General features: G+C 39.8%; 1 protein-coding gene across 2 annotated transcripts; it reads left to right on the forward strand.

Moving 5' to 3' along the window:
* Positions 1-1,027: 1,027 nt before the first annotated feature.
* Positions 1,028-24,284, forward strand: STAMBPL1 (STAM binding protein like 1). Of its 2 annotated transcripts, XM_059821119.1 has the most exons (11): positions 1,028-1,048; positions 12,219-12,413; positions 13,332-13,549; positions 14,977-15,052; positions 16,395-16,490; positions 17,831-18,185; positions 18,764-18,888; positions 19,774-19,911; positions 20,549-20,661; positions 22,280-22,379; positions 24,001-24,284. In XM_059821119.1, exons 2-11 carry the CDS (start codon positions 12,330-12,332, stop codon positions 24,055-24,057), a joined length of 1,362 nt encoding a protein of 453 aa, XP_059677102.1. In that variant the 5' UTR covers positions 1,028-1,048; positions 12,219-12,329; the 3' UTR covers positions 24,058-24,284. The 2 variants fall into 2 exon arrangements, with proteins under 2 accessions (XP_059677102.1, XP_059677104.1); XM_059821121.1 differs by lacking the exons at positions 20,549-20,661; positions 24,001-24,284 and having other exon boundaries at positions 22,280-22,354.
* Positions 24,285-24,439: the final 155 nt, after the last annotated feature.

Consider the following 24,439-nt stretch of genomic DNA (forward strand, 5'->3'; position numbering starts at 1 on the left):
GACTTCCGTGTCCAGGTTTGGGCCCCAGGAAGGACGTGAATATGATCAATACCTGCTGAGCAAGTTCCACAGAAGACCACAAAGAAGGTCATCCAATCTTATAATGGAGTGACTGCTGTGTTGGCTAGGCATTCCCAGCAGAGATCTGGGCCAGCCCACAGCACAGCACAGCACAGCACAGCACTGCACTGCACTGCACTGCACTGCCCTGCCTCCTCAGAAACCCAGGCTGACAGCCCCCCTTCCTACTGCAGCCCCCTGCCTCATCGGCCTTAGGGGAGAAAGTCCCCTCCTCTCCAGCAACCCCTCTTCTCAGGTACCACAGCCACATACTGACCACCACACCTTCACGTAAACCCTCCTCCTCTTCCTCCTTACCCATAGACGCCTTCCTCAGTAACAGTACTAACTGTGTTTCCCCTCAGTCAGTGCGTCCCAGGTGAGGCGTGCGTGCCCACCAGTACCCAGGCAGGGATGGACTTACTTCAGCAATGCTGGACTGACGCCAGGAACGTGGGAAACACGGAGGGGACACACGCCAGGTGAGCACGGGCCGTGCTGCCAACCCCCCCCGCCTTCGCCCGCCTCCACTCGCACAAGGCACCTCCCGCGCTCGCCGCCGCTTCCCCGCGCCCCCCCCGGGCAGCCGTTGGGCTGCAACGGCGGCCCCGTGCGCGCGGCGGCGCCCGCAGTCGTTGGGCTGTAGCGGCGGCTCCCCCGGCGCAGAGCGGGACGCGGCCACGCCGCTCGCCCCGGCGCCGCGCAGGCTCCTCCCTTCGCCCCGCACCGTAACCTGGGCCGGCTGCGGCGGCGCAAGGCGCTCGGCTCGGCTCGGCTCCGTTCCTCTCCGCTACGCCGGCACCTGCCGCCCCGCCCGCCGCTCCTGCGCAGGGCGCCCAGGGCACCGAGTCCCGGCGGGGTGAGGCGAGGCCGGGCGGCGGCGGAGGCCCAGGCCGCTCCTGCCTCCCCCGCCCCGCGGTGGGGTGGACGCCCCTCGCTTTGTCTCCAGCACCGGCCGCCGAGGCTGCTCACACGGATGCGAGATTCGGTAAGCAGCCGTCGCCTTCCCCGGTCTGGGGAGCGCGGGGCAGGGAGCTGGCGGGGCGCTGCCTCCCCGCCTCCATCCCGCTGCTTTGCGCCAATGGTCCCTGCGGGCAGAGGGAGAGAGAGGTGCCGTGCCGCGCCGTGCGCTGCCCTTTCCGGGCCCGGGGAGCGGTGGGAGCCGGGGCCGGTACGAGCTCCATCAGCTCCGCTGCCCTGGCCGGTGCCCCCGCTGCGCGATCGGTCCGGCCCGGCCCGGCCCGGCCCCGCCCCGGGTGTCAGGTGCCGCGGTCCCAGGAGGCCCGTCGGAGATCGCCCTCCTCCAGGCAGGGCGGAACGCTGTGTGTGGACAGCCTCAGGCGGGGCGCGCGCTGGGGAGAGGAGGAGAGAGGGAGCAGCTCTTGGTGCGTGGATGCAGCGTGGGCATCATGGTGCCACTGGCAACTGCTGGGGGTGCGGGGAGGCGGGGGAGCGGCGAGCCTGCGCTGGGTAAAGCTGCTGATTTCACTGCGTCTACAAAAATAGGTGGTTATAGCATGGTGGGGAGCAGAGTTCAGGACATTATCGTGTTTCGGAGAGAAATCAAACTTATAACAGTACTCTATTTTAAAATAATTTCCATATACATGTGAAAGATTATCATTGGAACAGAAAGTGAAAGAATGTAAAAAAAAAAAAGAGAAGAAGAAACTGTCTTCACTGAGCATCTGTAACTCTCTTGCTCTCTTGTAAGCCGTTTCTGATCATGTACCTTGTTTTGTACCTACCTCATTCTGACCTTTGCAGGATCTAAGGTGTCCCTCCGAGATGCACCGAGGAATGTAATTCACTTCTCTTGCACATGGATGCACTGTCCTGTTTCAGGATGGCAAAAAGTCTCTTCTGGGGGGGTTCCTCTTGGTTTGGAATTATTTTTATTTAATATGCACATGGTTCTGAATTCTTGTCTGAGAAGTCATGGACAGGAAAAATAACACCTTTTATTGAGAATGGAAAGTGGTGAGGTTACGAGGTCTTGGATGGGCTGTGGTTCCCAGGGAATTCATTCCTCGGGTGAAGACCAGCTTTGAGAAAGTTCTGTCTTCGCAGAAGAGGGGTCTCTCCTCATTGCAGGCTAAAGTGGTTGACTGCCCAAAGCTGTAGTTAGCCTATATTTGATAAATTGCCTTAGACCATCAGGTCCTAGAATATAGGATACAGACTCAGAACTTCATGAAATCTTCCAAGGTGAATGGAATCCAGATTTGCTGTTGTGGGTGTTGCTGAGGCAATATATTATGTCATTCTGTAACAGCTGGATTTTCTGACCTGCTAAATGCATTTCTGCCTGGTATATTGCATGTCTAGGTGCTAACGGTATGAATAACTAAACCAAAGGCCAGTGTTGACAAGTCCAGAGTTTCATAGAACACAGGAGCATGTAGGAAGCATTCCTCCCAAATCCTGCATAATTCTGTAGGTGCAGATTTCTTAGTTACGGGTTTTTAATAGTATTTTAAATGGCTCTAATTGCAGGGGGGGTATTTTGTAGTATTATGTTTAAAAATAGGGTTCAGTGTCTTTATCAATCCTGCAATCATTTGTATTACTGATACTACTGCAGGGATACTGTGAAGGCATTTCTCATGTGGTTTTATTTATATGCATGAAGTATGCTAAAGGTCAGGCCTTAAGGCATTTCCTGGAAGATAATCACCAAGCTGAGGAAGACTATAGCTCAAGGTGAGGGGTGCAATGAAATCCTCATCTGCTGAGGGAGTGGCAAGGTGACTTATGCATGAAGACGCTGAGCAAATGCTGTATAAAAATAAAGATTCAGTCTCTGTTTGCTAGACTTGTATGCATAGTGGGTTTTTTCTGTTCTTATCTGACTTCTGAGATTTTGTTTCTGTATCAAACATTACATTTCCAGTTTGTGTTCTGAAACTTAGTTTGTTGCTATGTATTGAAAGTATTTGTCTATATCATTTTAATAAATATTTAACATTTAGATTGCCATGCCAGAAAACATATTTTTCTGGTCAGTTTCTGTTTATAAATAGAAGTATCAGTCCATGAAAGCAAATGATCTTGCTTGTACAGTTCCTGAATGATCCATGTGTAATGCCTTAGTACCTTTGTTGCATAAGCATCCCTTTTATAAAAATCCAGCATTTTCAATCTTACACAGATGATGATACCTCATGGTAATGCTATGAGTCAGGCACCTGCTCAGACACAACCCGTTGCCTACCACTTCCTACGGGCAGCTCTAGATGATTCACAGTTCAGCACACAACATACAGAACTGCATTAGGGAAGCTGTGGGCTCACTACATAATCAATGTAAAGAGTATCTTCCTCTTTTAGCATTTCTGAACCAAAAGGCCTTCAGAAATCTCTAGCTCTCTCCATTGATACGGAAAGGAGCTTGGATAGGCTGTAAAGATCATTGGACTCATCCTGAAGGGAAAAGCAAACAATTTGGAAACAGGCTCAAAGGTAGTCTGTGCATAGCTTCACGGGTTGAATAGCCCATTGACCTGCAAGTGTATAAAATGTTAGCCACAAATCATTGTGCTCAGCTTTGATATTCTGGGTAATTCAGCTGATTTTCAAGCAGCCCTGTGAGCTGACCGTGTTACAGTCAGTGCTGCTGTAAAACCTGTGCTTGCCATTGCCAATCTTAGCAAAATTACAAAAGTAATTCAATATTTTATCTATCCAAGTAAAAAAAAATGGTCTAAAGCACACTGAATTCTTCCTGTAGAGCCAGACACTCCTGGGGGTTTTTTCCCATCTGCTCATAGTATGAAACATCCTGAAACATCTAGGATAGGGCAGGAGGTCAAAGACTTCATGATGAAATCAACTAACTGTATTATCTTAATACAAGCATCATACTGCAGAAACATGCCAGATTAACTGGTAGTTATTTGTACTGGTTGACCACACTTCATGCTGTAGGTAATATCATCATCAGTTTTTTACCTGCACTTTGCTTACATAACCATTAGTGTACAAAATAGTCAGAATCCATTGAACTAATGCCCCAAATTATTTTTCTAGATTTGAGGCCACAAAACAAGCTTCATTCTTTATACGCAATTTAATAGACTTCAGATGAACTGTGTATTTGTATATCAGAAATATCAATTAAATGTAATTCTACTTTTTTTTGTCACCTACATTATGAACCATAAGAAGTAAGACAGAACAGGAATTTGTCATCAGATAGAAACAAAAACTGATCGTTGCAACCGATTACTCTCCCAGTTAACAAATGTCTGCATTAGAGGTTAAGGAGTCTGAAAGTGTTATAAAATGAAGTAGCAAATATTGCCAGAAAAAATCATTACCTTTTACAGGAAGACCAGGAAGGTTCTTAATCCTTCTATCCTAGTGGACTTTGCACCTGAGAGAAATAGGGCTACAGGCAGAAAAATCTGTGAAACCAGAGGATTTGCAAGGAATCATGCTTGCTTTATTTCTTGGAAGTCTATCAAGTGTTGCAGACCTCTGTGCTGATTTTAGCCTCTCATTTGTTTCCCTTAGCAACACAGCTTCTTGTCTTCATGGTGGAAGTTAGTTTTATCAGTGATGTTATATATGGCAGGTGTCTCTTTTTTTCAGTATTTCAGTTGAATCATCAAAGAACAGATTATATAACAACAGCTATTTTTTATTTCTGCTCTCTTGTGGCTGAATGTGCCCTGGTACACTAATTTTGATGAGGGATTGTTGTGGATTTCCTAAAGGAAGAAATGGCACTGTTTTTCTACACCATATCTAGAACATCCTTTTAGTGGGTCACTGGAAAGATGCTGTTCTGTGTTGTGCAAGTATATTTCAGTGACTGCCTAAGAAGGCCATTGTTTGTAATCCAAGACATTCTAACATTGGTGATACTTTGTCCATTATGTTAAAAATGCTTTTCTGCTGAAACTGGTGTTACCAAAAAAGGGAGAGGGAGGGACTGTGTTTTATTGTGACACAATAAACTGTAAGAGAAAGAACTGTCAGCAGTTCACAGATGCATGTTTCAATGTTCAATATTTCTAGTCTGTTTTTCAGCACGTTCTCTTAAAAGTGACTAATGTCTTTGTAGACAGAATATATTAATAAATATGGTAGTGAGCCATCACCTATGTATACAGCTCAAATGAATAGGGTTATGTAGTAGTAGCATGGACGTACTAGATCTTGACTTCAAAATAGTCTGCATAAAAATGAATGAGAAAATAGGTGAAGGTCAGAGGAGTTCTCTGTGCTCTGAAGCAATGGGAAAAGCCTGTTTAGGTTCTATATCAATATTTTCTGTAGGAAGGAAGAGTCAGGTTTTTGCATATGTCATGGTGGATGTTATCTGAATATTGTAGTGGTTTATCAGAGTCTTAGCAGACCCAGTAGCAACCTAATTTTATTGATGTAGCTTCTTAATGCAGTAACATTTGTATCTGTTCCGAAAGGAAAACTCCCTAGAAAACAGCCAGTCAATGATATTTAAGTAGCTACATTAACTAACTGCAGTCATCCAAATATTAGCAGAACAACTTTAAAAGTCTTCAAATAATTGTTCTAACTTTTTTAACTGTGGGAAAACAGACCCTTGTGTCACCCACATTTTCTTTAAATGAAAATAAAGCTCAGTTTTGTGATGTAAGATACAGGACTGAGGGGAATAACCATATAGGCAAGACTTGGGTTTGGCAGATCTGTGCATGGAGGATCTCTTCTGCATGTGATTTCTCCCTCTCAGTACCCAAGCAGGTGAAGATGCTATGTCAGTGGCATACAGTCAGCAGTCTGCAGAGAGACCTCTAGGCAGTGTGCTTGGGGGGCGCATGGAACTGGTCCCCCACAGTAGGTGAAAAAGAGGATATAACCTTGACCCACTTCTAGGAGAGATGATTGTGTAGCTCAACAGCTGCCTCTGGGAGCTAGTGGAGCCTGGGAGGAGGTCTTGGCAAGGCTGTTTAAATGGAGCCATGGAGCTAAGGGGCAGTGTTAAATGACCAATCATTACTGAGACAGGCTTTTCTAGGGCCAAGCTTAGTAGCTTCTACTATGAAGAGCAAAGTTGCCATTGAAAGATGCAGGGTTCTCAGCAAGAGGCTTCTTGGGGTGCTTCTTTTCATTGAAAGGCCATTCTGTTGGTTTTGGTTGATTTTTTTTTTTTTTTTTTTTTTTCCCCCCCTCTGCACAAGAGAATGATCTTGCCATGACATTCCATGCTTTGTTGTTTTTTTCCAGAAGAGACTACTTACTATACTAGCTGAATCACTTGCTGTAACGGTTGTTTCAAAAAACATGTTGACAGATGAACCTGCTGTTTCTTTTTGGAGAGAACCAACAGAAGGCAGTTTGCTGTTTAGGCTGTGTTTTAGCGTATTTTATATCAAACCCAAGTGTGTGTATAAATGATTATGTGGTTTGCCAATACATGGCCTGGCATTTCAAAAAGAGCTGAATGAGTTAGGTGCTTGTATTTCTAACCTATTTTTCACCAAATTCACTTGAACATCCACTTCAAAGTACAGAAGTACAAGTATCTGCATCATGGATGACTTATTGGCATGAAACAGTCCTTTATCTTCATCTGGCAATCACTGGATGTGCCCTATTTCAAGTTTGCTGATACAATTTAGTTTCATTATGGGTAATTAAAAGGTTTTTTTGCACTTGCTAATTTGCTTATTTTAATGAGAACTGACCCCTTTATGATTTGAGATGCATCTTTATTCTAGAATTCTATAATCATCACACTTCCTAGTATAGTAAAACAGAGTATTACTGTTTTAACTTCTCATGGCAATATTAAAGTAAGCTTTTTCTTACCATGGGATGAATGCAGAACAGTGCTCTGAAGAGTAGTTTGTAGAAAGCAGAAGTAATGCCACATTTTAGCTCCGATATTAGCAAATATTTCTAGGTATACTGTAAGGAACCTGATCCCAATAAACTGAAGTAAATTATTTTGATGGGAAGCACATCTGGGCTTTACATTCCACCAAAATATCAAACAAAAGGATGAGTATTTCTGAAAAAATCCACTATTAAAAAATATACAAAGAATAAATCATCGCTAATGCCCCAAGTACCTGTTATTTTTAACAGAACCTAAGCTTTGAATGAAAAAAGTGCTTTGGAAAATTTTACCAGTGATCTCTTTAATGCAGCTTTTTAACAAGACCAATAGTCAAAATACCGAAAAATGTTGCTGACAGCAGTGAAGTCAGTGTGTTATTACTAATTCCCTTGGAATGTAAAAATATGTAACAAAGGGGAAACTAATGTAATTTCAAAGTAACCAATAACAAAGTTTCAAAGTAACTAATGTTACAAAGTGGAAACTAATGATTAATACTGAAGTTAGGCAGTTACTTGTTTATAAAGCTAAAGAGCTCCTTCAACAGTTAAAAGCGTCTTCTGAAGAAGGAAAAGCAGCCTCAAGATAATGATAAGGAGTTGAAATTCAGTCCTCACGCTCTGCAGTCAGCTAGTTTCTGGGAGGTACTGGTACTCTGAGCTATGGCGGCTATGTCTTATCCAGAAAGTTTGAGCAGCGCAACTCCCACTGGGATACCACCAGTCAGTCATTGTGGGCATCCTTTGGCAGAGCATGGTCCTGCCTGGCTTCATTGTCTTTGCTGGTACAGTCATCTTGCCTAGTCAGGATATATTGGTGAAGGACATGTCATACACAATAGACATTTCAGAGCCCGTCATAGGAATGCACTTTCTTCCCAGACTGTGAGCTGGCTCCACACAAGGCATTGCAAACACAGTGTACCTTAAATAGTTCATACTGCACTTGAGCTAATAAGCCTTGCTCTTCAGCCATGTTCACCTCCTCTCGCTATTACAGAGCACAGTTATGTAGCTTGCAAACTTAGCTGGGTCATGCCTGTCGGGCTCTGAGCACAGGCAGAGGAGCTTTTGTTTGTCCATATCCATCTGTCCTGGCAATTGTTTGAAACATGCCTGCATGCAGCGAACTGTGAGGGCATTGAAGAATTTGTGATGAATTATGGTATTATACCTCTCAGAAAACCATGAGAGTTTGTGTATGCATTCTCCAGATCTTCTCATACCACTTCTGTCTTATTAGCCTACTCTTGAGGTACTTGATATGCCTTGATATATTCTATCTTCATGTACTACTATTTGCATATACTTTTAAGCTAAAATTGCTCTCTCTGCTTTTCACTTCCCTGGTACCTGGTACCAGGCTTGTTAGCCAGAACAGAAAGAATTCCTTTCAATGCCATTTAAAATGCTGATTTTTCTCACTTTGCTCTCTTTCCTGTGGCTGGAGGCCTTTGATTTAATACAGCTGGATTTTACAGAGGATTAATGCATAGTATAATAAGCTGGATCATATAGGAAAACAAGTGGGTTTTGAGGAGGAAATGGGATTTGGTGAGGAGTGCCATTACAATGAAATCAAGAAAAGTTTCTTAAATGATGAATGGATGTTAAATTTTTATATTCTGATAATGACTCTCAGAAAATTCATCAGTAGAAAAAACTAGGTTTGCATGCTAAATGTCCAGACATTTCTTCTTAATTAAGCATTACCTAAGTCCATCTAAGTTAGTGGAAGTGCCTGAAATTGTAAAGCAGAAAAATGCATCTTTACTCTTAGGATTTAGAGCACTTTACACTCTAATAGACTAAGGCAGCCCCAAACTAGCATTGCTACTTAACCCCTGTGGTTGGGGTTGGAGTGCAGTTCACTGCATTAGCATAACTATTTTGTATATTTGAATGTAATTAGTTTCAGTTATACAAAGAAGTTTGATATTTGTATTTCTCTCTGCTCTTGTAGAGTGAAACGTAAGTGTATTTCCAGAAGACAGAGTCATTCATCAGGACTGGGCAATTCTTGTAGGCACTGTACAAGCTCTTTGGGCGCATTTTCAAAGCCAGCTCATATTAGTCTAGGACAGCACTGCCTCGGAAAGGGGCAAGTCTCTCTGTTTTGCTAGCTTCATGTTTCTGCCTCCTCCCTTGCATTCTGAGTTTGAGAAGGAAGTATTTAACTTAAAAATTCCATTTGATTTTAATTTGGATCAGTTACAACTTGCCTTGACGTCACTGGTGTCAACAAAGTGGAAGTACAAAGAAGTATGGCGGGGGGGGAGCCCCTTAGCAGTATCATGGCCTTCGACCAGCTGAAGGTGATTGTGAAGCTGTGCCATGAGGAATATTATGCACAGAGGCATTCCAGGGAACTGGCAGACATGCCTGTGGTGGTGTTTTTACTAAAGCTTAACTTCCTGCATTTTAATAGTTTATAATTCTGGCCAGTGTGTCCACGTGTTAAGGATAATACATTGGAGTGCAGTCATAAGACAGCCCCATAAGACAGCCCACGTTCTTTTTAGGATTTTTTTTAATTACGTTGCCACCTGTAATAGGTAATATATTTGAGTCTTACTTGACATTTTTGTAAAAGTGATACAAATTCTTGCTAGTAGTTCTTCTTTATTTACAGTCTGGTTTTTAATGTGCTCCTGAAGCTAAACTTAAAAAGTCAATTTCCTCTTTTATTTGCAGCAATTCTTCTGCTAAGTTCTTGCACTGTGGCTTGACTTGTGATCGCTGCAGAGCTTCTTCATCCTTTCAAAGCTCTGACACAATTTTGAGGAAGTGTGAGTTTCTGCTGTTACCAGATGTCTCCTCTTTAAAATACCAGCTATTACACTTTTTTTCCCTTCTTATTTTTAATGCTTCTTTAAGTTAAAAATAATCACTGAAATAACTTACAAATATAACTTTAATATTCTTAGAGGCAACCAAGATGAGAAATGTTTGTAAGTAAAGCATTCCATGATGTCTCCCTGTGCCAGTTCCAAAGAGATTTTGGCTGTGGGATACCATAGGCTTCTTTAACAAAGACCTCTATGGGAATACTGCCCCCCAAAAACCCCAAAACAAAACACCAATTAGTGGCTTTTGTGTTTCCCACTTGCTGCACTAGCATTTTTTCCACTTGCCTACCAGCTGGGCTGAAGGGTCTTCAAGGTGTGGTAATAGTTGAAAGAAACATATGATCCAATCCTATGTCCTCTGTAGGGAAACATCTCCAGAGCATTCTCTTAAGTGTCTGTTTCCTCACTAGATTTTGGAGAAAGTCTGTAAGGGAGAAAGTGCTTGAAAAGCACTTTTTCTTGCTCAAAAGCTGCTAATTGAAATGGGGAATTGAATAGAAATATATTTCTGCACTCTTTACTTTTAAACAGGTTTTTTTTGATAAATTGTATGACTAGAATATTTTGCAGTTTGTTGTACTTGGATGCATGCTTTAGACCAAAACTAGACATCTGTTCAGCTGTCATAGATCTCCGAGTTGCTTCTAGGGGAAATAAAAAAAAAAATAAATAAAATCCACAAGTGATGGATAAGTGAGTGAATAAATGGTTTTAAAATACATGCTTTTTAGCTCTCAGATATGTTTTTGATTATTATTCCTGAGCCACACAGAGTGTGTGAATGCAGAGTCTCTTATTGAAGATTTTATTTCTACTTAAAATTGGAGCTGCAGGGGCAGAAGACTAACATGAGCTCTGTGCTGGCCAAGCTTTTAGTCCTCTCCTTTCACAGTCTACTACATCTACAGTGGTCCAGCTGAAGAAGGGTTTCAGGTGGAACTAGCTGTAAGGCAGTATGTTTCTTGGTGTAGGCTAAAGCAAAAATATTTAATTATTGTTGTCCCATGGGGCCTTTCTCCAGTCCATGAATAGGCAATAAATAGGCTCTCCTGCCAAGCTGATCATTTACACCAGAGCTCCATGTATGTAAAATTGAATTGTTTAGAGAACTGTTTCCATTAGCGCTGCAGTCACAACTAATGTTGATGACTTGGGTGTATAAGCCATGCTCCTTTTTTTTTTTTTCCACAAATTGTGCAAGCATTTTGAAAAGCTTAATTTGAAAAAAGCAGGTCTTGAAATTGAGTTCACATGCCTGTGACCTGCCTGATGATGAGAACAAAAGTCTTGAAAATGGAAGACATGGGTATAAAGTCAAGCAAGAACATACTCGTTGAGATTCGGAGGTCATACATAAAAGCAGAGTAAGATTGAATTAATAAGATGGAATGAGTATACCAGTAAGGGCTTTTACAAGTAGAACAGGATGATTCTGATTATTTTAAAGAAAGTATGTTAATGTCTCCTGTAATACTTGCACTAATTGTTAAAATTAAAGACTGATCTAATAGATACTGTTAGTTTTTGGAAAAAAATGAGGAAGATCCAAATATAGGAATCAATACCTGAGAAATGCAGCCAGCGAAAAACACATTAGCGTTGTTTTTCTCTAACCCAGAGTCCTCTGGCCTCTAGAGAGAGGTGTGCTGAGAAAAATACCTTTGCTGAACCCACTCTTTATGCTTTTACAAAAGCATAAAGCATATTTATTGCAATATATAAAGTGCCTTCGGCATTCAAGATCAAATCTGTTTAGATTGAGTGCATAGAAGTGAAAAACCACAATAGGACCTTCATTTTCATATTTCCAGTGTAATTTAAATAATTCATTTCCCTTTCAGGGGTTTGTTGGGGTTTTTTTTTGCTGATGACCACAAAATGTCCAAATATTTGTCTTTACTTGTTCAGATCTGTGCAAGAAGCAATTACTATTAGTTGATTCATCAGAGTTCATTGTATTTTGAGTGTTGTTGAAGTTGGCAAGCTGTGCAGGTGGAACACCTGGTGCTTGAAATATTTTCTCTGCTTTATATTACTGATATGACTTTGTGTGCTATATTTTCTTTTTAATTATAGGCTTAGCAAGAAAAAAGATGCCAGATTCACACTGTTTTTATAAATATGTTTGTCAAAACATATGCTCAAGGAAACACAGATTCTGTGATTAGTCTTTGACCTTTGAGTTTTTCACTTAATGTTTGAAAGTTGGGTTTTTTTGAAGTTGCTGTAAAAACTGTAAAAATAATTTGTTATATTGTGTTCTAATCCACTGTAATAACATTAGAACAGGTCATCTAGTCCAAAACTGTCCTATAAGCCCCCATGCATTCCCATTTTAAATTCTAGATGCCTGATAAATTTTAGACTATTATTAAATATGTAAGTACTATGATACTGAAGTAATGAGTGGGTGCAGGCATGCAACCTTACGTGATATTTGAATGTATTTCTAATCTGAATGACTTGTCATATTTTTTCCAGCACATGACCACAATCGACATATTTATGTTCAAGTTTCCCTTGGGCTAATAAACCCTGAGACAGCTGGCTGCAAATATTGAGTGCTGGATTGATACTGACCTTTGCAGTCAGATGGAGACTTTGGAGGAAAAGAGCAATCTCCTTGGTTTGCAGACAGAGAACAACATGGAACGACCGTTCACTGTTAGCTCGTTGGTATGTATTACAAAGAAATGCTTTCATGGCTTAGCACCCTCTCTTTCAAACAGGAAACAATTCAAGAGAGCTGTTTAGCAGTGCTGGCTGTCAGCTACAAGGGGCTTTTCCTGCATGTTGCCAGTTCCTCACAAGTTCTGCCTGATGGTTTTGTTGGAATTTATTTTATTTCTATATATGTGGTTTATGGGATTTTAGCTTGTTTCAGTGATCAGGTTTTTAAGAAGTTAAAGTGAACATTTTGCGTAGAAAGAGTAAAAATTTTCATCAAAGTAAGAGGAAACAACTTGCAGTAGCCATTTATTTAGCCACTTAACAGGAAGATAATGATTATAACAAGCAGTTATGCTGCTTCTTCAGTAGTTAGTTCTAACTTCTTAGGCTTTAACTGTCTTGTTTGAAACTGGAAATAAACATTTAAAGTGAACTGTTGACTGACCAGGGAAACCTATTGCTCTTTGTTAGCTGAACTATACCCAGTGATCATATCCTATACATCATGTAATAGGAATCTGAGTATTCAGGCCCTCCACCAAACTATTTCAATGACTTAAGGCAGAACCTTATAGAATTTCAGGGGGGGAGGATTCTAAAGAGGATACACTTTGTGTTGCCTTTGATAATTTCTACAGGGATTTACTTTATTTTATCTTTTTTTTTTTTTCCCCTGGGATTTTTCTGTAATTTGAAGATTTGGGGAGGGGTATAAGATCACTTCTTATTTGTAATTGCAATCACAATTTATTTGCAATTGAGAAATATGTTGCAATGTTTCAACTGTAGCTAGCAGTGGGAAAACCAATGCCTATTTTGAGATAAATGCTGAAGATTTCCTTTCAGTTTCTTAAATGAGATTGCCTATTGGAAGTGAAACGTAATACCTGATTCTCTTTGCTAATCTCTCTGTTTTTTTTTCAGAAAAAGCTAGTAGCTATTCCTGACCATACAGACATCTCTGTGACCCCAGAAGAGAGAGTACGTGCCTTAAGCAAACTTGGCAGCAATATCACAATCAATGAAGATATCACTCCACGTCGTTACTTTAGATCTGGAGTAGAGATGGAGCGAATGGCATCAGTATATATGGAGGAGGGAAACCTGGAGAATGCTTTTGTTTTTTATAATAAGTTCATAACGTAAGAAACCATTTGTAGTCATTACAGCTTATAATTCTGAGTAAAGTGAAATGAAGAGTTGCAGTGAAAACGGGGCACCCCTTTAGATTACGAGAAAAATGTTTAGTGTGTTCTTGCAGAATAGCTTTGTTCTTTGGAGATCTTTACTCTAACCATAGGCTTTGTTATAATTTCATCTCGGCTGTTAGTATAGTAGTCCTATCCATCTATTAACTGCCAGGCGTGAACTAACCTAACATACAGAGGTTTAAGTTAACTGTACTAGGCTGTATTACGAGCACTGTTTCCCACAGAGTATTCTGTATCCATCATCAACATGTTGGTTAAATACAGCGCATGGCTTAAAAAGCAATGTTTAGATAAGATTTCTGAGCCTGTAACAGTTATGCCCTATGAGCTTCTGCCGATCTTAAATATATTAGTATTGCACATCACTTAAAAAACATGAAAAATGGCTTTTTGCCTCTTTTTACTTTTCTTCCCCAAAAGGATTAAGTATAATTCATTGCTTCTTACAGGAGTAAATGCGAAATCCACAATATATGTTCATTGTATGATCATTCTCCCCACCCCAAAAAAACCAAACCCAGACAGCTTTCATTACAACTCTCAAAATAGCCAGCTGAAAAATCTAACAGTGGCAGATTTAAAAATTTTAACTAGCTAGATTTGCTGTAGGATTGACTGGTTTGTTTTCTTACTTCTGAAAGGTTTTTTTTTTTAATATGCATATCTTAAAATTTTTACAGTAGGAAACCTCCTTCACCCCCCTTTATTTTCATTGTACTCTGAAAAATAGACTAAATCTTTCTCATTCCACTTAATTTTAAATGTATGTATCTCTATAAAAAGAGTGTTTGGAGGTGAACATTGCACAAATTGCTAAAGAATGATAGCAGCTGTGTATTCCAAACTCTTTGCAGCTGAGTGTTGCCATAATTTAGACGTTTGGGTAGGTTAATAATACTGCAGTTAGCTGTGCAGCTTGGTCTGGTAAAAATAACTGCTTTAATCGTAGTCAGTGTTGCATTCTGGACTTCCCATTTAAGATTCAGCATTTCAGCTAAGGACAGATAAAAGCAGTAGAAATAGGATTTATTAACACTGGCTAGGGTGCAGGGTGCTTTTGAGGGCTATTTTTAGGTGCTGGCTGCTAGCTAGTCCTTTTTTTAACCCAATCCACTACTAATGAAAACCAAAATGTATTCAGATGTAGAAAATAATGTCCTGTCATTACCCTATGAGTCCCATACAAGTCTATACAAGAATTTAAGTGTTAGTTTATACATATGTGTAGAAATCTGCTCCAAGTCATCTGGAATTCAATGTTTAACAGTTATGTGAGACTGATTTTTCTGCAAACATAAAAGCTATTGTGGATATTCCTCTGGCTACTGAGGTGAATACATACATTTTTAATTTTCTAGGTTGTTCGTAGAAAAGCTGCCCAATCACCGAGACTATCACCAATGTGCAGTACCAGAAAAACAAGATATTATTAAGGTAGGGTTATGGTTTCCTGGCCTTTAAGAAATGTTTGCCCGAGAATCTCTCCATTCTTCCCTAGCACTCCTTTTGCCCCAGTACACACATAGCCCATGGCAGCCACCACAGCTTTCTGACACCTTTCTCCATTAGTCATTCATGTTTTATTTTGGTTTAATCACTTGATCGTTACTGGAAATTAAATTATCGTTCTAAAAGATGAACAAGAATGGTCTCTGAATAAATTGGTAGATTGTTGGAAACCCAGGTACATCTATTTCTGAAAGTTTGCATGCTAAAAATACACTAATTTAACAGTACTTAGAGTTTGATTCTGGTCCCAATTATGTGAGTGGCTAATGGTCCAAACTGACTATTGCAAACAGAGGGAAAGAGAGATGTGTGGCATTACTGGTATTTGCTTACCCTGCTAAATAATCAAAGTACATTTTTGCTTTTTAATTTTTTTTTTTTTTTTGGCTAAAAGAGAAAGTTCAAATTCAGCCTTATACTGAGCTTAACACACATGGAATTGCCCAATGACAATTGTTAGAATAAGCATAGGTGTCTCTTGCTTCATGCTGCCATATTTGCATGCTTTCTCTACAGTTAAAGCTGAATTCAAAGCCAAAATGCTTCATGCCAAATTTTTGACTCTGGCCCACAATCTAGGAAAACATCCCTGTGGAGAAAGGGCCTCTAACATGCTCCCTCCTATGGCACTCAGTAGGATTAAGCACATGGTCTCTTTCCGTCCCTTGCCTACAGCCTCTAAATTATTTTGGAATAGCCTCTGCATCAGTAGAAAATATTGGGCAATGGCTTTGTTTTACAAAACAAATGGTTTGTCTACCAGGCCTGTCACAGGAAGCTACATATGTAGCTATCCCTGCAAATAAACTTTTTTTTTTCTCACCTGGAAATGGGCACATTCAGTCGTATTTCTGTCCAGGGAGTCCCAGAAAAAAATGTGATGATCCTACCTGAAACACTGAAAGTTGGACTTAGCTTTTTTAATAAATTACACCTACAATAAAAATGTTGGTCATCCCACACCTATTAAACAAAACAGAGATAACAGATTGCTAGAAAAAGGACAAATCTTTCCTTTAGATAAGAAGTACTCATGTCACACCTTTCACTGACATAAATTAATATAGCTTTATTGAAATCAGTGTACTATAAAAGTTTCATAAGCTGATGATTTAGTGTGTATTTCTTCCTTTCTTTCCTGGGAGAAGAGCAGTATTTTTTCTATTTTGTATTTTCTGAAATCTGTATTATGGCTGAGTTTGTTTTCCAGGTGGCTCTTTTAAAAAGTGAAAAATAAACTTATCTATCTTTCTCCCCCACCCCAAAGAAATTGAAAGAGGTTGCATTTCCACGGACAGATGAATTGAAGAGAGATCTTTTAAAAAAATATAACTTAGAATATCAAGAATACATGCAAAACAAAGTAAGTTTTATATGGTTATTAAATTTTTGGTATGAATATTTTTTCTGTCATATAAATGTTCTTAAAAATTAAGCAGTAAAATGCCAGTTCTACAAGAACGTAATCATTTCACAGGCTGCTTAGAATAACTTTTCATTTCTCAGAATCTAATCAGTTGGTCGTCTGAAAATAAGTAATGCAAGTGCGTGCTTGGAAATAAACGTGCTGTGATATTTATATAGTAACAGTGTATGAATATCTGAATAGTCTTGAGTACACTCCAATTTTGTTCTGTAAAGAGGGTACTGTTCAGACACTTGCATGAGTATATGGAAAAAAAATCTCTTGGCTCCGAATGTGCTCGAGTTTGAATTGATCCTGTTTGACTCTTTAAGTAACTGTAAATACCTCTATCTTGTGTATTGAAGTCACTGAAAACAGGATCTGTAGTTTTAAAAACTTGTCTTGGAAAGAGCATGTGAAAAAACCCTCACCTTTTCCTTTCCTTCCCTTAAAATTGACCTAGGGAATTACGGAAAAAACCAAACACTAAAAACTAAAACACCCCACACCCTATATTCCTGTTACCAATTGGTTTGAGGCTTTCTTTCCTGCTCTGTTTTGTTCATGGCATTTAAGAAATGACTGGCTCTGTTTTTTTCATTTGCTCTGGAGGTTTTTGATGCTCTCCTTTACCAGGGAGCAGGAAGGGCTGTTGGAACCTGAAGCTTCCCTTGCAGTTGGTGGAACAGCAGGTGGCTTGGGAGCAGGGGGGCATAGACCAGACCGGAGAAGGCACCTGATGTGCCTAAGGCTGGGGAGGCTATCCACCAAAGCCAGTTTAAGCAATCCATGGAAAGTTGAGGAAAGAAAGTAGCAGGAGAAAGTTGACTAAACCTATCCAAACAGCAGCAACAAGCAACAAAACCAGATAACAAAATGGATTATGAAATCTACCCAGAAAACCCATGTGCTCATGCATCTCTTGTTGCATTGAAAATAGTAAGTGCTTACACTTGGGTCTAGTCTCTACCATCAGTGCTCTGAAAAGTCTTTTTCTAATGACCTTATTATAATGGGCAAATGAGACCAGTGCTACCACTACTGAAGTAAAACAGCACCACAGGTATGCAGATTGGAAGCTTTGTGTTAGGAGTTCCTTCCTTACTGTATTTCCTTCTGTATCATACTACTTTTGGGGATATAGTTGTATTTGCCAATTCAGCAAACAAGTTCCAAAAGACTTAATTTTTAATGACAGGATTTGATGGTTTTATTAAACAATTAGATTGCTTTTTTCCCTTCATTTTTGTAGCTTTTTTTAGTGTTCTGAGAGTGTCACTATCTTGCATATGTTTCAGAACAAATGTAAAACAGAATTTCTGAAGAAACTAGAGCATCAAAAGCTAATAGAGGCAGAGAAGAAACGAATTGCACATATGCGGCAACAGCAGCTTGAATCAGAACAGTTTCAATTCTTTGAGGATCAACTTAAGAAGCAAGAACTAGCTCGAGATCAGAAAATCAAAGAGAGCATGGTTATGTCTGAACAGATAGATGGAAATATGCTATCTTGTATTTCTGTACCAGAGAACAGTTCCTTATCTACTGCACTGCTTGAGAAAAAAGAGAGAAGTGGCACATCTGGGTGCACTGGACATTCGCCTCCAGTAAACCGGGTCTTAAAGCCAGCGGCTACTTTAAGTGCTGTTCAGAGTAAGTCCATAGATTATTATCTTTTTGTCCTTTTTTATTTTATCTGCTTCTTTGCTACATATAGCAGTCCACATATTGCATATGCGTATGTATTTATTCACTGTGAGGATGTCCCTAATGAATTCTGCTCATGCTTATTAATGTACATGCAACAGTTCCATGTATTTTCTTAAAATTAAGAGAGGAGATTAGCTGTACAGTTTCACGTTTTCCAGTTGAGTGCCAGTAGATGGATCTAGAGATTGAGCCTCAGTGTCTGAATCTTGCCATGGACTTCAAGGGGACAGAAGCAGAACCTGCGGTGGTTCACCCTGGAAAGCCCTGGCCTGGGAAATGGTATCAGCTCACTGTCACCTGAGGGGCAGGCTAGTGGGCGTATCTTGTGGGCTGGTGACCTCAATTTAGGGTGAAGTGCTTGTGCTGTAGATTTAGTCTCATTAGAAACCTGTGATGCGGTAAGTATTCTTTCACTTTTAATAATTTCCTGTAACTGTGTATATTTCCTTATTTTAGGGAACTTCACTGTGCAAATGCCTTTTTATCTCTCTCCTTTTTCTATTTGTTTGGTTTTTTGTTAGCTCAATTGGCCGAGGCACTCAGAGGCGTCATTTTGCCCAGGGATCTCTGTCACAAATTTCTTCTGCTAGCGGAGGCAAATACAGTAAGAGGAATAGAGACATGTGGAATTCTCTGTGGAAAACTGGTACAGTTCAACCCTCACATTTGTATGGGGAAGACATAATTTGTAGTGCTGTATTTTCCTGTAATGTATCGACTTCAGAGCAAAAGCAGATCTAAACAATTAGTCTGTAGTGTAGTTAACCTCATATTATAACCTGAGTGGTCACTTCAGCAGTGTGGGCTTACCTTATTGGGGAAACATCTGATCAAAATACACTGTTGTTGTTACAAAATGTAGTAAGTTTTTTAGCATGCTGTACAATACAGGCTTTTTCGAGTACTTTCTCTGGCATTCATCTAAGGTAAGTGAGGTTTAGTTACAGGACAATGAAATATAAAGACTGTTAGAATCTACTGGAGTCATCAAATTCATCATGGCACAACAAAAAAGAAGAAGAAAATCCCCCCCATCAAGCTGTAGAACATCTGATTTTCAGGCTGGTTTTTTCCTTTGACCTAGATAACACTTAATGTCATTTCAGAGCAGGGAAAGATGTCATGGCTGGTGCTGGCACACAAAGAATTTTAAAGATGATATCCAAGTGTATTTGAATTGTATAAAGAGAAAGAATAGCAAGAGTAGTGACATTCCAAGTTTCACAGAAAATAATTAGAGTATTCTCAAACCTTTTTTTTCATGTTTTTAATTTGTTTAAAGGACAACCTTTTCACACTGGTCTCTGTGAACACTTCAATCCAACAATCTCATGTTGTTACTAACATGTCCCTATAGGTTTTCAGGATAAAAAGCTAAGGTGTATTTTCAGGTGCAGTAAGTCAGTACGGCTGCACTGGAATCAGTGGCACTATACTGCTTTGTTTTAGCTGATAGGCTAACATCTTTCAGATTTTGATTTAGCATTTATTCATTAGTTTGTTCCGCTCTAAGTCAATGTTTGTTTTACAGACACATAACGAATTTACTATTACCCATGTAATAGTGCCAAAGCAATCTGCAGGACCAGACTACTGTGACATGGAGAATGTGGAAGAATTATTTGGTATTCAGGATCAGTATGATCTCCTCACTTTGGGTTGGATCCATGTATGTATGACTCATAGATTCTGACTTTTCTATATCGGCTCTGCATACTATGTGAAAGAAACCCTGGAAATAACAAACTAAAGAAATAACTGGAATAATCCAAATTAATTTGCTCACTTAATTCTAATTGTAGTGATGTAAATGAACGCTAATGTTCTCCACAGATGAGTATTTCTTAATGAAGTTGAGGCATCCTGTTGACACAATGGGCCCGCTTTTGCCAGTACAACTTTTTTTTATGTTGATTGAGGGGTATTTTACTACTTTTTAATGCCATTTATTTTTCGACTATATTCAAAATGGGGGGGGGTTGTATTGTATTGTTTATATTAATTTCACTCTCAGTGATTTTGGACAATTAAGTCATTTCCCTTTGTCTTGTGCTTCTTCATTCCACCTTTTTTCCCCATGATCAGAAAATTGCTTGTACATCTGGTTGTGAACGTGCCTCCGTAAACCTTGTACTGAAAAGCCACCCCAACAATGCGGAATCCGGGTTAATACAAACTTAAGAAACCAACCTGTGGAACTACTAATGCTTTCACTTCTTACAAATTATTGTTCTTTCTTGAATGTATGTCGACCTTGATTTGTAAGAAATATTTCATGATGTTGAGTTTTCCCTTTCTTTTTGTAGACACATCCAACACAAACTGCATTCTTATCAAGTGTTGATCTTCATACTCATTGTTCTTATCAGCTAATGTTGCCAGAGGCCATTGCAATTGTTTGTTCACCAAAGCATAATGAGTGAGTTGTGATTTTTCTAAGTAATATTTAGAAATTTTCCCCTGCTCCTTATCTTAAACTTTGATCAAATACAAACAGCACATGTCAACTGGGATGAAGAGCAGGAACATTGTATTGTGAGTTTGTTTTCTTTAAGTTGTTTAGATGTACATTCCAGTCAGTTCATATGCACAGTATTGTTTCTAGCTTCTCTCTCCTCCTCCCTCCCAGCCCCAGGTTTTAAATTTGATTTATTTTTATACTCTGCTCAACCAAGTAGTAATGACAGGAGCTGTTCTTCTGGAGACCTTATTGCCAGGGCCCTACCACAAACCTATCTTCATTCTGTCTGATGAAGGAAGTGGAGGGATTAGATGTATTTCTCTAGGATGATATGAAAATTGCAGTTTGGGGAGTAGAGGGATAACGATCACTTTTTTAATAATAAGGGCCTATTTTTGTATTTCATAAAATACAAACAATAAGTATCTGGAAAAACCTGGAACTGTGTAACAATTAACGTGAAGGTTTATAATGGAACAGGTTGCCCAGAGAGGGTGTGAAGTCTACATCCTTGGAGATATACAAAACTACCTGGACATGGTCCTGGGCAACCTGCTCAAGGCGATTCTGCTGGAGCAGGGGAGTTGGACTAGACAATCTTCAGAGGTTCCTTCCAACCTCAATTTTGTGACTCTGCTTTGGTGTGCTTGGAGTTTCAAGGCCCCCGGGCTAACTCCGTTGTTTAGACTGTGCATTTCTTCAGCCTTTCTTTCTGGCATTCTGCCCCTGTAGATGACTTCTATGAATCTCATTCTGGTTGCCTAACTTGCTATGTGGGCCATTCAGGTAGCAAAGCTGTAAATACAGATTGAGTGGCAAGTGCGCAAGCGCTAGGCTTTGTAACCCAGAGCACGTCTGCATACCTTTTCAAATTTCTGGTCTTCCAAAATTCTTTCATAGTTTACGCTGATACTGTGTAACCAACTCTAACCTGTTACTCCTAACATTTCTTAATCGGGTGCTGTCCTGTAGTTATTAGGTATTAATGTTCTTTACAGAAGGGTGGGTTTTCTAACGTTTTATTCAATAGTCAAAGTGTTAGATCATACATATGCAGCAATGCATTTTCTAGTGCTTTGTATTACTTGATTACCTAAAAGAGGAGGGAGGATGTGTTAGATCATACATATGCAGCAATGCATTTTCTAGTGCTTTGTATTACTTGATTACCTAAAAGAGGAGGGAGGATGTGTACTCTCACTAGTCATTTACACAGCTAGCTTAAAGGCTGTTCTCTTTTAAGTTGCCGCTCTAGAATTCAGTGAGTGAAATGCAATCCAGAACACCTAAGTTCCTGTTTTGTATCTGTTCCTGCATGAACTAGCCTTGCCCCTTAGCAGGCTAACCTGTCTAATGGGAATAGCACCAGTACTGTGATTTCCGCCCCCCCCCCCCTTTCTTCCTTTACAGGAATACAACTCCCCTTAATTTAAAATACCTTTAAGAATCCAACTCAGCCTTTGCTCCTGTGTACTATTCCATTGTCCTTCTGTTAAGCAAAGCAATTTGTTTGTGAAACCTTGGACTGGTGTTATGGGACCAGTATGTAACAGGAGTTTCATCTTTTGCTTTCCAGCACTGGCATCTTCAGACTTACTAATGCTGGCATGCTAGAAGTTTCTGCGTGTAAAAAGAAGGGATTCCATCCACATACAAAGGACCCTAGGTTATTTAATGTAAGTATATAATCCAACGCGGTTTTGACTTTTCAAATTCTTGCCCACGGTTCTGCTGCAAGCAGAAATTATACATGCTTCAGATTAGATTTCTTTATAATTTTCCCCCATTTTAATAATTCATTATCCTTGCTTCACTGACCAAGGTAGACATCAGGAATCTACTTAAGCAGTCCATAGCAGCCATGAGATACGTATTACACACTGCCATTCAAATGGTGGCTACTCAGAGGCCGTTACCATAAGTCACCACTTTTACCTGCTTTCAGAAGAAGCAAAAGCCACAGTTTCAAATGGGAGTTATTCCTGAGCTCTTCAGTGTTTAAACAAAGAATTCAGCTTATCTCCCCATCTGTAGTGTCCCAACAGAACGTCCCAGCTGCTAAAAAGTGCAGCTATGAGTAGATTGAGCCCCATTTCTTTCATTGCCCATAATTTTCCCTTGGCTTCTCATAAGCCTTTCCCAGTAACTACTGTATCTTTTGATGTTTTAATACTATAGTATGCTATATGTATGGCTGAATATTATCATCATCCAGAAGTAACAGAAATGTCACTGTTATCTGGAAGACAACAATCTTTACCTTTGAATAATTAAGATTTTTTTTTTTTAAATGGGGCTTACTTCAAATACAGAGCATCTCATATAGCTCAAAATAAAATGATCAAATGCAGAGAAGTAATGCTGAAAGACATTGGAAATTACTTTGTTGTAGGACTCTCAGAATATCAGTATTACTCCTCAAAAGAAGGAGAGATTGGGGTTCTTTGTTTTGTTCTGTTATCATTGACTGTAGGGATAATGAGAAGGTAGTCCAACTCTGAAAAATTTTAAGACATTTGTTCCAGATAGATAGGCTCTTTTCAGTCATCCTTTACAGACTTGGTTCAGCAATGAAGTTACTGGCCACTTGAGCTCATTTATAATCATTAGACACACGGCTGGTATTGCATATCAAACACAAATATCCTTTCACGTACAATCCCCAAAACACATTGATCTTCCAACAAAAACAATAAGATCACAGCCTCGGTTCCTCGAGGAAAAATATCAGGTGTGATAATACAGGAAGCTTCATGAAACCTTACTATAACAATCCTAATTTTTTTCTGGTAAAAACTCTTCTCCACAGACACAATACAAGCAGTTACTTAGTCATGACTGTGTCTAAAGACATGGATAAAAAAAATTCCATCATGTGGGCAGACATATCTAAATCCACTGCAGGAAGAGAACAGAGTTCACGCTTTCCTTGCTGCTGTCCCCCATGCACCTGTTCTAATGCAGCATACAACACCTTCCTTCTCCATTTCAGGTATCCCATGCTGTGATACATAAAGGATAGTACAGAACTATAATCTGTTTCACAGGCTAAGCACTAATCAATACCCTCTTTAGAAATTTGTTTCTGATTGCATGTTGTAGTCCTTGCTGTATTCAGCAGTCTATATCTGTGACAATCAGATTTGCCTGTGAACAGGCACAGTGAGAGGTACAATCAAAGTTGGATAGATAGATAGGCATTAGTATGAAGCAGGCTCAGAAAATTAAGTGGAAACAATAACGTACACGATTTTACTGAAACTGATTTCTGTGAGTAATGGGTTGATTCTTCTGCAGCCATGTACCCATGTGGTCGGGAAAGACATAAAGATAATTGTGCTGGATCTGAGGTGATACGGATGGATAATAGCGATGTTACTATACAAATGGCCAAAACAGAAAAAATGGATTCCTGTTTTTCCTACACTTTCAGAAATGACTTTTATATTTATACATTTTAGATTGAATGGTTTGATATTTATTGCTCTAGCCTGTTTTGGAGTTATTTTGTTGCTCTGTCAAGATGGACCCCTGAATCTGTAGACAAATCTCACCTGTAAAACACAACAATAAAATGAACTTCAAAGAACAGTAATTGTGTTGAAATTAATAATGTTTCTATTGTCACTTGTTGGCAGTAATTGCTTTCTGAGAATTAGGGATTAGCCAACAGTGGTTGGCTTTTTGTGAATTCCAGCTATGTCCATCTCTTCACAGCTTCAGTGATTTTACATTA

This window comes from Gavia stellata, chromosome 9, assembly GCF_030936135.1.
Source record: "Gavia stellata isolate bGavSte3 chromosome 9, bGavSte3.hap2, whole genome shotgun sequence".
Taxonomy (NCBI): domain Eukaryota; kingdom Metazoa; phylum Chordata; class Aves; order Gaviiformes; family Gaviidae; genus Gavia; species Gavia stellata.